This window comes from Crocodylus siamensis, chromosome 3, assembly GCF_052110815.1.
Source record: "Crocodylus siamensis isolate JL-2025a chromosome 3, ASM5211081v1, whole genome shotgun sequence".
NCBI classification, from domain to species: Eukaryota; Metazoa; Chordata; order Crocodylia; family Crocodylidae; genus Crocodylus; species Crocodylus siamensis.
This window is the reverse complement of record NC_143397.1, coordinates 148,000,043-148,015,018: the sequence shown is the minus strand read 5'-3', so window position 1 is coordinate 148,015,018 and position 14,976 is coordinate 148,000,043. Positions and strand designations below refer to the sequence as shown.

Here is a 14,976-nt window from a genome sequence, read left to right as displayed (position 1 = left end):
TCCCCTGCCTGAGGCAGGATCATCCCTATCCAAATCATCCTGTACAAATCCATAACCTCACCTCTATAATCTAACCAAAAGTACTTTTAAACTACCATTTAATCCAGGGCGAACTAGTCCGAGATTTGACTTCGTCGGTGGTAGTGCGGGACAGTCGTTTACATGCAAGGTTTAAATGGCAGTTCCCTCGAAGCAGCTCCGGTTGTTCTCAGGCAAAATGTTGTCAGGCTAAAAACAGACAACCAGCTTGATTCCAGTTTGAGTGTTTTATTTTAGGCCCTTGTCCTACGTAAAGTGCTTATGAATTATCCAAACGAATGCTTGACCAGACACTCAAATCCAAATCAAACCAGTTGTCTGTCTCTAGCCCATGAAGTACTGAGATAACACTCCTGCCCCTATGGGCAACTGGTGTCACCTTAGTCAGGGGGGCATGTGCCCCCCCCAGCAAACAATCAGTGACCAGGGGAGGGCCCCCCCCTTGGCCAATCCTGCCAACTGGAGGCGGGGGTCCTCTGTGGCTGATCACAAGACAGCTGATTGCTGCAGCCAACTGCTGCAGCCACTTCTGGGAGCGCCACAGGACTCCACTCCCCGGCCGGCACTTGCACCCCCTGTACATCCCCTATGCATCGTCACTGCCTGCCTCTGTCTGCCATCCCCACCCTCCCTCCATCCTCAGGACAAGTGGGACTAAAATTTGAGTGAATTGCTATTCCAGCTGCATGTGTAAATGACTGTATCCAACCTAGTTTGATGCAAGTCAAAGCCCAGTATAAATTCATCTGTTTTTTTAGCCTGGGAGAGTTGGGAATGCTGCGCTTGCTAAGCAGTGTTTCCCTTTTAGATTCCTTTGAGTTTGCTAGTGCAACATGGATCCTACTTGGAAGGGTCATACCAAGCCCCTGCCCTCAACATCCCTTCCTCCTGCCCCCTGGTCATGCCAAAGTGCTGGGCTTAATTAATATGAGGCAAAATGGAAAGGTGGGATACACACTTGCCTTCCCTGTCCCTCTGCAATAGTGCAGCCAGACCAGAGCTGAGTGGAGCCCATGGCGGCAGGAGAGGATGTGGGCTGCCCGCTGTGGGCTTGGGGCTACCTAACCTCTTGCCCTCCCCCCACTCCCTCCCTCAGCATGGAGGCCTCAATCTGCCACTCCCTTCTCCCCCTTACTCCCTCCCCTCCATAGACTTACCTGCAGGGAGCTGCTCTCCATGCTGCCTAGTTGTAACCCCCCGCCACATGCATGTAGTACGCCCCCTGCCTCCTGCGCCCTTGCAGCCTGGAATGCTGCCAGCATGCAAAGGGAAACCCATTTCCTGTGGTTTTCTGCAGTGAATGGAAAACCCGGATCCCTGCACGATACTGCGAATCCAGGACAAATGCTGTCCCAGAGTCATGCAGCCTCAGACTGGGACTTGATGTTCCCATTCTGGGACTGACCTGCCCAATTAGGGACGGGTGGTCACTTAATCGGCTGCCTCCACCCCACTTCTCTCCCCCATAGATTTACCTTCAGGCAGCTGGGGGAGCTGCTCTTCATTGCTACCTGGAGCTGTATTTCTGGCCACATGCATGTGTACACACACACATATACACATGGTGCACCCTGCATCCTGCTCTTCCCAGTGCCAAGCAGTCCCTTGCAGACTGGACCTCTGCCAGCCAGCAAGGGGAAAGCCACCATTTTCCACGTTTTTCCATACTGAACATAAAACCTGGATTCCTGCACAATACTGGGAATCCAGGACAAATGCTGTCCTGGAGTCATGCAGCCCGGAACTAAGACTTGATGTTCCCATTTGGGACTGACCTACCCAGTTAGGGTTGCGTGAGGTGTTCTCCTACACTATTGCATGGAATACCACAAAGTACAGTAACCACTGGGCACATCTACACATGCAATAATGGTCCTTGAATAAACTGCAGAGCTTATTACTCAGGAGTTAATTGCTTGTGCACATACCATTGGAAGTATGCCTGGGAGCAATTAATTCTGGAGCAATAAGCTCCACAGTTTATTTAGGTGCAGCACATGGAGCCCAGGTGGAGCAGCCCTGGCTGGCAGGGGGCCCCAGGAGCCAGTCTGCCAGTCCAGAGCTGGTCCTCCCAGCTCAATGCACTGCAGAAGCTACAGTACGAGCATGGGCGACTGGTGCCTCCTGATCCTGGGGGGGGCACTAGTGGCCAATCACTGACTGCGGGGGGTCCTCCAGTGGTCGATCACCGTCACTGGTGCTTCTCTCGGCGCCCCTACAATCTCAAGGGGGACACCAGCCATCACCCCCTACTCCTCAGCCAGCTAGGGCCAATTTCAGGGGGGGCATGTGCCCCCCCCCGTCCTCCCTTACATGTCACCTGTGGGTATGAGGGAGCTTCAGCATGGGGCTAGCCAGTAGGCAGCCTCCGTATTGAAGCACCCTTGAGCCCCAGCCAGTCAGGCAGAGTCTACACATGTGCTACTGCAGAGTTTTTTACTCCACAGCAAGAGAGTATTTATACATAAAGACTGCTGCTGTGGAGTAAATTAGTTTACTCCAGCCTAATAGGGGTGCACAGGTAGATGCGGAGACATTTACTAAGCAGCTAATTTATAAGCAGACATTTACACAGTAAATGTCTTGTGTAGACACGCCCATAAAGTGAAGGGTCTTCAGGATCTGAATTTTCTTCATTTTGCTACAAGTTTGTAGATGGGACTCCATCAGCTGTAAGACCTATACAGTTTATGATATCTTTGGGCCATAATTCTGCTCTGAATTCCACATAGGCACCAAAATAAAGTTTATTGGAATTCAGGAAATTCTGGAAGGTGGTGTTGCAGGAAATTGCCTCCCCTTTGTGGATGACATGCTTCATTATCTTTCTGGTTATTAAGGTTAAATTGATCCGTTTCTGATTTCTCAAATCTTCTTTTTCCCATTTTTCTTAATATTTGACCGTTTTTGAGTTGTCTAGAATCTTGCCCAATGTCCACAAGTTTTCCAAAATAGTATGGCTTTGCAATCACCTCAGCCAATGCCTTGAGTATACTAGAATAAATCTTGTCTCGTCCTGTGGACTTAAAAACATCCAGCTTCTCTAAATAATCTCTAACTGGTGGTTCTCAGCTTTCTTAGAGAAGGCTCCTGCAGTGCCCTGGTTGAGAAACACTGTTCTAACCTCTTCTCTTTCTACTTAAAACTATTATCCCTTCCGCTGTTGTTGCTGCCAGTTGTGTGTGTCACCTGATAGCTGATGTTTTTTGTGACGACCAAAGGAAAAAAGGCATTATATAATTCAGCCTTTTCTGTACCATCCATTATTAGATTTCCCTTCCCATTCAGTAAGGGAACACTGGTTTGTAAGGGTTTTTTTTGCCTTCTGTAAAATTAAGTGTAGCTGTGCACAGCAGCTGTATACGTGCTAAAGACATTTCTAATTACCCTTATTGCCTGCCAGTGGTATCCATGTAAAATATAGAAATGCAGAGGCTCTAGTAATATACATCACCCTCCCCAAGCTTCTGAAATGCCAGAAATTCCAGGAGAAAAAAATAGACTCAAATAGGATAGATTTCTTTTGTCTCTGGTCATAAGATACATGCACTGAGATGCAAGATAAACAATGGCTAACAGTGAATTGTAAACCAACAGCATCTCAGATAGCATGACAGTTTATCCTCCATGTCAGTGACACATTTGAAAGAAGAGAAATGTACGGTAACCTACATTTCAAAGGTCACAGCGCAGCTTCCCAAGTGTTTTCAAAACCACAATTTATAAACCAGCAGAGCGGCAACATGGATGATTTCAGGATTTGGTCTGTTTTGCTAATCATGTTCGTCAGTTTGTGCCAAAGATGCATGCTGTGCGGCATTTCAACACATATTGAAATAGGTAAGATCCTTGTAGTATTTAGCATGACATTTTTAATTGCTTGCAGAGAGTACTGAATGTATGAGTGTGTGGAAACTTAGATCTTTGGAAAGTAAAGTGTTAAAGTAATGCAAATTCCACCTGTCTTAGGCTGAACATGAATGGCTGTGCATATATCTGTTCTTTGAGCTGAAGTTTGGACTGTAACTCCAGTTTTTTCCTGTTTTTGTGCAGAAGCTAGGATAGGGTGTTGTTTTAATGAGTGCAGTCCTTAAATTCAAGTGACTTTTTTACTCACCTTCCCAAATGAGAATTCCATCACCCTGCAATCTGAATGCTTGTGTCTGTGCTTAAGGATGCTGTAAAATATGGTATAGCTTGAAGAATGAAGGGAAGAATTGGGGATTAGACTAGATGACCAGTTAGGTCCCTTCCAATCTGATGATTCTGTGAATAAGCTACATGCTTATCTTCACCCACTGAATACGAGCTATTTAAATTAAATTAAATTTATATCTTCTAGGGAATGACTTAAACAGTTACATGTTATTTCTGACCATTCTGTTTTGCCACACATCTTCATTATCTCGGTTCTCTCCATTCCCATCAGGTTTTAGAACGGTACATTTTCAAAGCATTAGTAGTAAAATGCTGAAGTCTTTGTTCTACATGTATTTGTGGTTGGTAAGAATCAGTTTAGTTAATTCTGAACAACATAACAGAATTAGGGAGAGGTCTGGGCAAATATTTTTTTCAATGATTATTTTTATTCAAACTTTTAAACATTTGGGTTTTTTTGTATCTGCTTTCTGCAGATATTCTAGCAACTGAGTTTACTAGCAGATATGATCATTGAAAGGGCATATTTTAAGTGAATGCTGCAGAATATTTATCCTTACATTTGTATGGCGCTCCACTGTAGACAAAGGGCCTCTGTACAACTGCATAAGTCCACTTATGCAAATAGCTTGCAAATTTGTGGTATATATGAATAACTGGGGAGAACCCAGTAAAGTCAAAGGTTTACCCAAGCCTAAAGACTGGTTAGGGTTACTGTAGTTAAGGTAAACAGTCTCTGTACAAAGAAGTGATGTCGTTAGCACCACTTTCGGCTGGTCTTGACTTCTTAACCTAAATGACCAACTACCCATGATCAGGTACTGGTGTAGGCACCAACTCCAGGGTGCTCCAGGGCTCAAGCAGCCACTGAAAAAAAAAAGCAGGTGTTCAGCACTACAAGCCACATTGGGCAAGCTGGCTTGAAGTAATGCTCTGCCTCTTCTGCACATACATGGGACTCGGCCCAGGAAGGCAAAAAAAAAGCACGCAACAGCAAAAAAAAAAGTCAATGCCTATAGGTACTGGTCAACTGCAGGCAGCCTTTGGCATGAGACCCTAGCTGGACTTGAACTTGGATATCTGGCACTTGTAAGATACCTTAACTGCTCTGACATTGCACTCCATTAACTGGGGAGAATAGAGGAAATAAATTGCCAGTCTATGTAATCTGCTACTGGAATCTGTATTTCTTCCATGTATTAAATATAGATTTTAGAAGTGGAAGGTCTCTGTCATCTTGTCTGTTCCTTTGTAGTAAAGTTTCTAAAGCATCTCTTGTGCTTAGTAAAGAGCTTGTCTACATGTGAAAATTACTCTGGAACAGAGCGTATGTTCAAAGTGGATGCTCTTATTCCCGACTGAGTGCTCTTTTATACATTCATTTACTTCTTTCTAGATTACTTTACATGTAGAGATAAACATTATATAGTTTTTTTAATAGTCCAAGATATACTGGCTGTCTTTGGTGTGATTGTAAATTGTAATGCAAACCCAACCATTTTACAGAGAAAATATTCAGCCCTTTTATTTAAAGACTGGTCCCAAGGCCTTGACTACATTAAACTTGTTTTAATACGATAAAAACTCTGAACAAGATTTAGTTAAAGAAAAATGATGACTCTGCTTATTTTATTCTGTAGTTTGAAGGTTAGTTAGTAAACATAACTTTGGAAATGTGATTATCTACCTCATCAGTAAGTAAACACTGTATTTACTTTGCTGATTTCAGATTTTTATTGTCTTTAACATTTGGCAAAAATTAATCAAGTAGTTAATAAGTAAGAGGGGAGGGGAGCCAGGTGTCCAAGGAGAGTGGTTGCTCCTTAAGGAGACGATCCTCCAAGCCCAAAGGAAGGTAATCCCAACGAGGATCAAAGGGAGCAGGAGAGCACACAAGCCTCCGTAGCTCACCAAAAGCATCCGGGAATGTCTTCTTGCTAAAAAGGAGGCTTATACCCAATGGAAAGAAGGGGTCATCACCAGGGAGGACTATTCTGTAGTTGCTCGGAGATGTAGGGGGGTAGTTAGGAAGGCCAAGGCAGAGATGAAACTGGGGCTAGCTTCCCAGATTAAGGACAATAAGAAGTCCTTTTTTAAATACGTAGCGGGTAAAAAGAAGGTCCCGGGTAATGTGGGGCCCTTGCAGGATGCCATGGGAAACTTGGTCGTCACACCAGACGGCAAAGCTAACATGTTCAACGATTTCTTTGCCTCCATCTTCCTAAGTAGGGACCAGAACAGCCACCTCCCTGCCTTCCTCAGGCCCCGGGGGAGGCACACCTGGGCCACAGGTTAGCGAGGATTTAGTTAGGGAGCTTCTGGAGCAGTTGGACGTATTCAAGTCAGCCGGCCCGGATGATCTCCACCCTAGAGTTCTAAAGGAACTGGCTGAGGTCATTGCAAGTCCCCTGGCACGGCTTTATGAGCACTCGTGGTGCTCTGGTGAGGTACCAGAGGACTGGAAGAGGGCCAGCGTGGTCCCCATCTTCAAAAAAGGCAGGAAGGAGGACCCGGGAAACTATAGGCCGGTTAGTCTTACCTCGATCCTAGGCAAGCTATTCAAGAAAATTATGCTGGCACACATCCAGGAGGGGCCAGCAGGGGACTACATGCTTAGGGGCAACCAACATGGGTTCATCAGTGGCAGGTCCTGTCAGACCAACCTGGTGGCCTTTTACGATCAGATCACCAGATCATTAGATGCAGGGGTAGCAGTGGATATAGTCTTCCTGGACTTCCGGAAGGCTTTCGACACTGTCTCTCACCCCGTTCTCATTAAGAAACTGGGGGGCTGTGGTGTAGACACCCACACAGTCAAATGGGTCGCCAACTGGCTGGAGAGCCGCACCCAGAGGGTGGTAGTGGATGGGTCCTTCTCAACCTGGAGGGATGTGGGCAGTGGGGTTCCGCAGGGCTCAGTCCTTGCGCCCGCACTGTTCAACATCTTCATCAGTGATTTGGATGAGGGGGTAAAAAGCACCCTGTTCAAATTTGCTGATGACACTAAGATGTGGGGGTACGTGGGCACACTGGAAGGATGCAACAGGCTACAATCAGACCTAGACAGGTTACAAGGGTGGGTGGACAAGAATAGGATGGGTTTCAACACAGACAAGTGCAAGGTGATGCACCTGGGGGGGAACAACCAGCACCATACCTACAGGTTAGGGAATTCCCCTCTTGTCAGCACGGAGGCAGAAAAGGATCTGGGGGTCATCATTGACTCCAGGATGAACATGGGCCGGCAGTGTGGAGAGGCAGTTAGGAAGGCCAGCCGCACCTTGGCATGCATCCACAGATGCATCTCGAGCAGGTCCAAGGAGGTGATCCTCCTCTCTATGCGGCACTGGTCAGACCGCAGCTGGAGTACTATGTCCAGTTCTGGGCGCACTTCAAGAGGGATGTGGACAGCATGGAGAGGGTCCAGAGGAGGGCCACTCGTATGATCAGGGGGCAGCAGGGCAGGCCCTATGAGGACAGGCTGCGGGACCTGAACCTGTTCAGCCTCCAAAAGAGAAGGCTGAGGGGGGATCTTGTGGCCTGTTATAAACTAGTCGGGGGGATCAGCAGGCATTGGGGGAGTCACTGTTCCCCCGAGCACCGCCAGGAGTGACCAGGAATAACGGTCACAAGGTGGCAGAGGGTAGGTTTAGGTTAGATATCAGGAGGCGCTACTTCACGGTCAGGGTGGCTAGGGTCTGGAACCAACTTCCAAGAAGTGGTGCAGGCTTCTATCCTGGGGGTGTTTAAGAGGAGGTTAGATGAACATCTTGCTGGGGTCATTTGACCCCAGTACTCTTTCCTGCCATGGCAGGGGGTCGGACTAGATGATCTACTCAGGTCCCTTCCAACCCTAGAAACTATGACACTATGAAACTATAATTCTTAATCAAGTGATCAAAGTGATGACTCATTCAATATACAGGGCAATAAGGAAACCTGGAGTGTTACATCTTTAATTAAAATTGAATGTGTGCCCCTCCAGTGGTACTGAATATTTTATTGTACTTACCTTACGGGGGCTATGCATAATCATCATTCTGTTCCTTAATTGCTAAAGTCTGTAGCAGCCATGGGGAGACTCTGCAGTACTGTTAGACTCTCTTGTTACGCCATTTAGCCTGAAAAGTGAGGAGTGAAGGAGAATGGAAAGATCTCAGTTTGTGTCTTTATGCATCAAAATAGTAACATATTTGCATTTCTTATATCAGGGTCCTCTCTAGTTTGTGTGGGGAGGGAGCACATCCTTAACCACATGGGAAATGCTGAGAGAAGCAACCATCTGCATTTCAACATTATTTATATTAGGTGTGACAGTGAAATATTATTTTAACTAACAGTAGGACCAGTGACAATACTTGTAAGCTAGTAATGTAGTACTTGTTATTTTTCAGCACATAGAGCTTTGGAATTTTTCAACAAACATGAAAGGAATGTGAATTATAGACAGGTAGGAACATTTAATTCACTCTGCATGTGTTTTACCCATTTCCTGTGCTGTCCTTGCATTTAATATTATTTGTCTTAATGTGGCACCTGGACCAGTGACTCACAAGCAGGCTGTCACAATACCTGGGGGTGCTTCAAGATCCTTTCAATATTTAAAGTGCTATTTGCATCCTTCATTGAAATAAGAATACTATAGGACTGTTTGTATCAGGGGTCAGTAACGTTTTTGGGCGGAGTGCCACGAACATCCGCAACCTTGACTTGTAAGATGTTGGTGTGCCTCGGAGTGGATGGCGGGGGAACCATGAGGGGCAGTCTTGCCCCTTCCCCGCCGTCCACCCTGAGGGTTATGTGCAAAGCAAAATGCCTTCATGTACCACACTGGCACCCATGCTGGGAGCTGTCAACCCCTGGTTTATATTGTGTGATCTTTTCTCAGAAGTAAGACTTAAGAGTCTTTACAAAAGTTTTTTTGGTATAATAGGAAATACATATTACAGTATAAACCAGTTAGCTTAGATTCTTTTCTAGGCCTGCCAAATGAGGACAGAAATTGAAGTAATATATTTGATAATCAAATGTAGCTTGGCACTATCCTGCTGACAGTGTTGAAGAGTTGTGTTTGACTCTGCAGCTTAGATACTGACAATAATCTGCTTTTCTTTTTTCTGTTGTAATAAAAGATTCTGATTTCCTATTTCTTCCCTCTTCCCTTTTCAGTTGTTACTAAAACACCAAGATGCATTTCAGGCTGGGAGTGTTTATCCTGATGCTTTTTATCCTGGTATTTGCAAGAATGGTAAGAAGAGAATTTATACATTCAATGTTGCAATAATATAATCTTTCCCTTATGGGCTATTTTAAACATAAAATCTAATGGAGATAAGGTCACCTAAGCTATTTGCATAGATGGACTTATATAAGGTCTAGATGGATCTCTGTGGAGATAAGGTAACAGTTCTATAGACAGCACTGAAAAGCCCATATAATTTAATAGAGATTGTCACATTCATTCTATATCTATCTATCTAGCTATATTTATCTTCTTGTAGAATTTTATAGCAATAAAAAAATGTATAGGAAGGTTAAAAAACTTATAGAAAGGTTATTTTCTGTTTTATAGTATTTACTCTAATACATTCTGTTTGATTAAATTAAATTGCATACTGATCTGAGAAGAAATTGAGAACAAAGAATGATTTTAAGAAGTCAGAAAAAAAGGCTAGAGCTAACCTCTTTAATTGGGAAGTGATATTCTTATCTAATTAGTTGTGGGGTATATAGAAGAATATTAAACAAAACAATGTAGTCTAAAAAGGCTGGCTGACTTTTAATGTAATTCTTTTAAAAGTGCAAAATATAATGGAGTAAATGGGCTGGGAGACTGGTCCAAGACATGGAGCCTTTTATCTCTAAACAGCTGCCTTGTAGCTAGCCCAATTTGCCAGGAACTAAAAGTTATTGCTCTCTGATATACAAAAAAACTAGAACTTTTGGTTCCAAAATGATGCCTTTTATGAGACCAACCGGGAAATCACAAGAAGATTGTCCTTTTCTGCAAGCTTTCAGGATCAAAGTCCCTTTTTCAGGCTCTGGGAAAAGTAGAGATGGCTGTTCAGTGGCCCACATGAAATGAATTTGAGTGTCAATCTTCTTCTTGAGGAATACAGGTCCATATCACAAAATCAGCTCTATTTGCTTTCAGAGCCTTTCCAACCTTCCAATTAATTTGGTATTAAATATGAAAAGAGGCTCAGGGGCAATAAAATCTTCCAGAAGACCTTGCCATCTTTGATAGAACCTGTATTTCACAAACCTTAAACAACTTTTCATCTAATTCCTTTGCAGTTCCTAAAAACTATCTGTTACCTTTTTCCTCCCAAACAAAAGCAACTTGTTATACTTGGCACTGTAATATTAATCCCCAACCCCCTTGACCATTAAGTAGGTACATAGGATATCCTCTCCTACATGAACATCAGACCAGACTAAATTTCTGCTCAATTCAAGTGAGACCAATAATAGATTTTCCAGAGGCAAAATTATTCTCCCCTTTGCAAAAATATAATGAACCTTATCATTAAAAGGATGAAAAAGAAATTTCCTTCATGGCTGTTGTGGAAATTGGTGCATGCCCTGAAGCAGGGGATTCTGATATGCCTGCATCACCCATCAGTTTGCACTGCCATGCAATCTGATATATACATTTGTTCACCAGCCTCTCTCTCATCTCTGTTAAAATTCTCCACATAGAGTGCAGCATTGCTGTATCTACCTCACTGACCCACAAGCATGGAGAAAAGGATGTAGCATGATGCTCCCAGGTGTTTCAGTCCATAAAATGACATGTAAATCTTTTATCTCTTTTGACAATTGCATTGCCTAAAACGCTGCAAACCATTGCTTTCTTTTAATGTGCAGTAGAAGAGACATCCATTTTTTCCATACAGAGGAAATCAAATAAAGTAATGTATATATCATTCTGTTGTAGGAATATTTCATCATGTATCTGAAGACACTCACTGGACACCATTCCTCAATACCAGCATTCATTACATTAGAAGGCATTATCCTCATCCTTGGGAAGAGGTAGGAAAAATCTTTTTTTTTCATGTGCTTCATTTAACCCCAACCAGCCATATTTTACCCCAAATTATGTGACTGAAATTTCACTCTTAACTGCCTGTAGAAAAATTAGAAAATAAGAACTGCCATTTACTGGGTCAGATTATAAATCCATCTTGCCCAGTATACTGTGTCACACAATTGCTACTGATGTACCTTTTCCCCAAGAATTTCTCCAGCCCCTTTTTGAATTTGGTTTAACTCTCAGCTTTTACAATGGTGGCCGTCAGTTCCACACTTTAATTACATACTGTGTGAAAAAGAACTTTTTGTTATTTGTAACGATATGATTTTTTTATTATTAAAATATGTTGTTGACATCTGACAACAGTTGTCTTCTTTGCCAGGGAAAAGTTTAATTTTTCCAATGAAATATTTATTATTTCTATCATACATATATAAGCATTATATTTTAATGTATGAGGTTAAATAAATAAATAAAAATCTTAAAATTGATGTATTAAATGTATTGCTTCCCAGTGAAATATTTTTTTAGCTCAAGATTTTCTATGAAAGTTCAAAAGGAAAAAGTAATAGCTTCATGGAATATATTATTTTTTTCCTGATTTATTACTGAACCCTTCTGAAATTATTCAGTTCTTTATTTTTGTCACATTTACCTTGAGTTATATTGACATGTACACCCCACTCTGATGTCCATGAGACTACTAACATAAGCAGCGGTTGATGGGCTCAATCCTGAGAATTATTGGGCATGTCTACATGCAACATTTACTAGAGCTGACTAATTAGCTCAACAGTAATCATCTCAGTATCTACACATGCACCACACAGGAAAATAAATTTTGCAGCAGAGTAGTACTTGTAGGGGTTTTTTTGTGTGCAGCAGTGCATGTATAGACGCTGAACCGGCTGGCTGGGGCATGATGGTGTTTAAATGCAGGGGCTGCCTGCTGGTTAGCTCCACACTTAAACACCCTCATGCCCCTGCCAGCTCCTTTGCAGCACACTGAGCCCAGTCAGAGCTGCCTCAGGCTGGCAGGTTAAGTCCCCAGGTCCCCTATCTGCTGGGGCTACTCTGACTCCACTCAACGTGCTGTGGCTTGGGTGCATGTGTAAATGGCATACACAGGAGCTTCCCGAAAGCAATAAACTCCAGAGCAATAAGATCTTATTGTTGTGCATTAATGGCACATGTAGATGTGTTCACTGAGTATTTTCTCCCTGTTCCAGCAAGGCACTTAAGTTCATGATTAACTTGAAACACATGGGTACACCCATTGAAGTCAATAAATTCAGCCAAGTAACCCCATTACTTTGGAACTAATGAAGTGCTTAAAGTTAGGCGTATAATTAATTGCTTATTGGGCATGTCTACATGAAACATTTACTGTGGAGTAGACTAATTAGCTGTGTAGTAAATGTCTCGCATCTACACATGCACTCCTATTAGGCTGGAGTAAACTAATGTAGCAGGCTCACCTTTCAGAGCTTGGGTGGAGTTCCTGCTGTTTTGATTGGTGGAGCCCATCCACCAATCAGGAGGCAGCAAGAGAAATAAAGTCACACCCCTTTCCTGAGGGGATGGGGAGAAGAGCTTCCCCAGACCTGTTTGAAGACTGCAAACTGTCAGGTCTGGAAGACTTCAGGGCTGGAGCCCTGGAGTGTATAAAAGGAGCCGCATGCCTAGCACGAGGGGCAGATGCAGTGAGGTACTCGAGAAGAGCGGAGCCAAGAAAAGGTGGGGAGCTCTCCCCCAGTGGGCAATAGGCCCAAGGCTCTTGAAGCTGCCACTGGAAGAGCAGCCTTGGGAGCATTGTAAAACTGCTTGGGCTGTTGATGGTGCCCAGGGACGGTGCATGGAGACCCAGCCCTAGAAGCTGTGTGAGACTGCTTGGGCCCATCATGGTGTATGGTTTGGTGTACAGAGCCCAGGCTTTGGGAGCTGCAAGCAGCAGCTCAAACCTGCAACCTGGGCAGGGCCAGTGGGCCACACAGTGTGCGGGGCAGTGCACGGGCAAAAGCCTTGGGTCTGCAGTGAGACGGCTCAGGCTCCATCTCCTGGCAAGCAGCCAGGTCCCACGGTGCGCAGAGCAGCACACAGGCCTGAGTCTTGGGAGCCAGGGAGCCTCAGGGAGGCTGCTTGGGTTAGCCACCCAGTGTGAGGACAGCCGACCAGAGCGTGAAAGACCCAACTTGTGCTAAGAGAGCCCTCAGTGCCGAGCCAGGGCACAGGGAAATGGTAGTGCTGCAGCATGAGGCCCAGCATCCAGGAGCCAGCAGCAGTGGTGCAGCAGCTGAGAGGAGCTGAGACCTCAGTGTCCAGAGTAGGGCACAGGGTGGAAAGGAGCCCAGTGGCACAGGAGAGGCCTGGAGAGTCGCTCCAGCAGAGGAGACCCCGTTGAGCTGTGCCCTGACCACCGCCACCTGAGGGAGCGTGAGTCATTGGGCCCCTGAGTCCCACAGGGGAAAGACATTTGGGGTGGGCAAACCCAGAGAAGGGCCTGGGGGAGCAGCTCCCACCCCACCTAGTCAAGGCCCTAAGGGGTGTAAGGGACCCTGGTGCTTCCTGGACACCCCCCAAGGGACTTCATTGGAAGGAGGACTATCTCTTGCCATGGGTCAGGGATTATATTAAGGAATAGATGTTATTAAGATTGTTCATGTTTGCGCCTTATATTTTTTAATTGAAATGTTGTATTATGATGTTGTAAATAGTGTTATTTAGGGTTTGACCTTGGTTATTGGTTAGTGCTCACTGTGTAAATATATGTATATGATAATTAGTTTTATGTTTATGTATATTATAACTTAATAAATTGTATATAGTTCAGAATTTGAGCTTGGGGTAACTCTGTAGAGGAAAGAGGGTTCTGCTTGAAATTCTGACATCCCTCTCACAGCAAATACTGTCTGACTGTGAAATAAAAACTCTGCAGCAGTGTACATGTAAACACAGGAGGGGCTGGCTGGGGCATGAGAGTGCTTCAGTGTGGGGGCTGCCTGCTGGCTAGTCCTTCACTGAAGCACCTTTGTGCCCCAGCCAGCCCCTCTGCAGCATGTTGAGCTCCTATGCTGCAGAGAGAAGAGCAGCCCTGGGCTAGCACCCTGGGGCCCCCAGCCCACCAGGACTACTCCACTCCGGCTCAACGTGCTGTGGTCCCAGGCACACAGGAGCAATAAACTCCAGAGTGATAAGCTCTGTTGCTTATTCATGAGCATTAATATGCATGTGTAGAAACACCCTTCTAGAATTTTTTTACATCGAGGATCTAGAACAGTTTGCAGGTGTGAATTCCTAGTGAGTAAAGATTGCTGAATTTTATCCAGACTTAATACACAAAATGGATGGAATGTTTCAAGATGGCAAAGTTATAGTAGTTATGCAGTATAACTATAATAGTAGTTATGGGAAGTTATTATATATTGTTATTGCTGTATAGGCTACGGAGAAACTGGTGGCTTTCTTGTTTGGAATTGCCTCCCATATGGTGGCAGATGTGAACTGGCATAGTTTGGGCATTGATCAAGGATTTCTACAGACCATGGGAGCAGTAAGTGTACATTACATTTTATCAATCGTACTGTAGATCTTGATATTGATAGCTTGCCTTTTAAATAAGGGGAAAAAAAGTGGGACTCTGATCCTTGGAAGACTTACTTATATGCTAAATTTTACAGGCTGATAGTTGGTCAAATTTTGGGCCTATCTACTTCACTATTGCTCTTTTTCTATCTTTCTGT

At 44.3% G+C, this 14,976-nt stretch overlaps 1 protein-coding gene across 1 annotated transcript in view; it reads left to right on the top strand.

Annotated features, from left to right (window-relative positions):
- Positions 1-3,714: 3,714 nt before the first annotated feature.
- Positions 3,715-14,976, top strand: part of GPLD1 (glycosylphosphatidylinositol specific phospholipase D1) — a 44,439-nt gene continuing 33,177 nt past the window's right edge. The window contains exons 1-5 of the mRNA XM_090039482.1: positions 3,715-3,879; positions 8,592-8,647; positions 9,367-9,445; positions 11,138-11,235; positions 14,676-14,786. Coding sequence (XP_089895608.1) covers positions 3,783-3,879; positions 8,592-8,647; positions 9,367-9,445; positions 11,138-11,235; positions 14,676-14,786 — 441 coding nt within the window. The 5' untranslated portion in view covers positions 3,715-3,782. The remainder of the gene's footprint in view (positions 3,880-8,591; positions 8,648-9,366; positions 9,446-11,137; positions 11,236-14,675; positions 14,787-14,976) is intronic.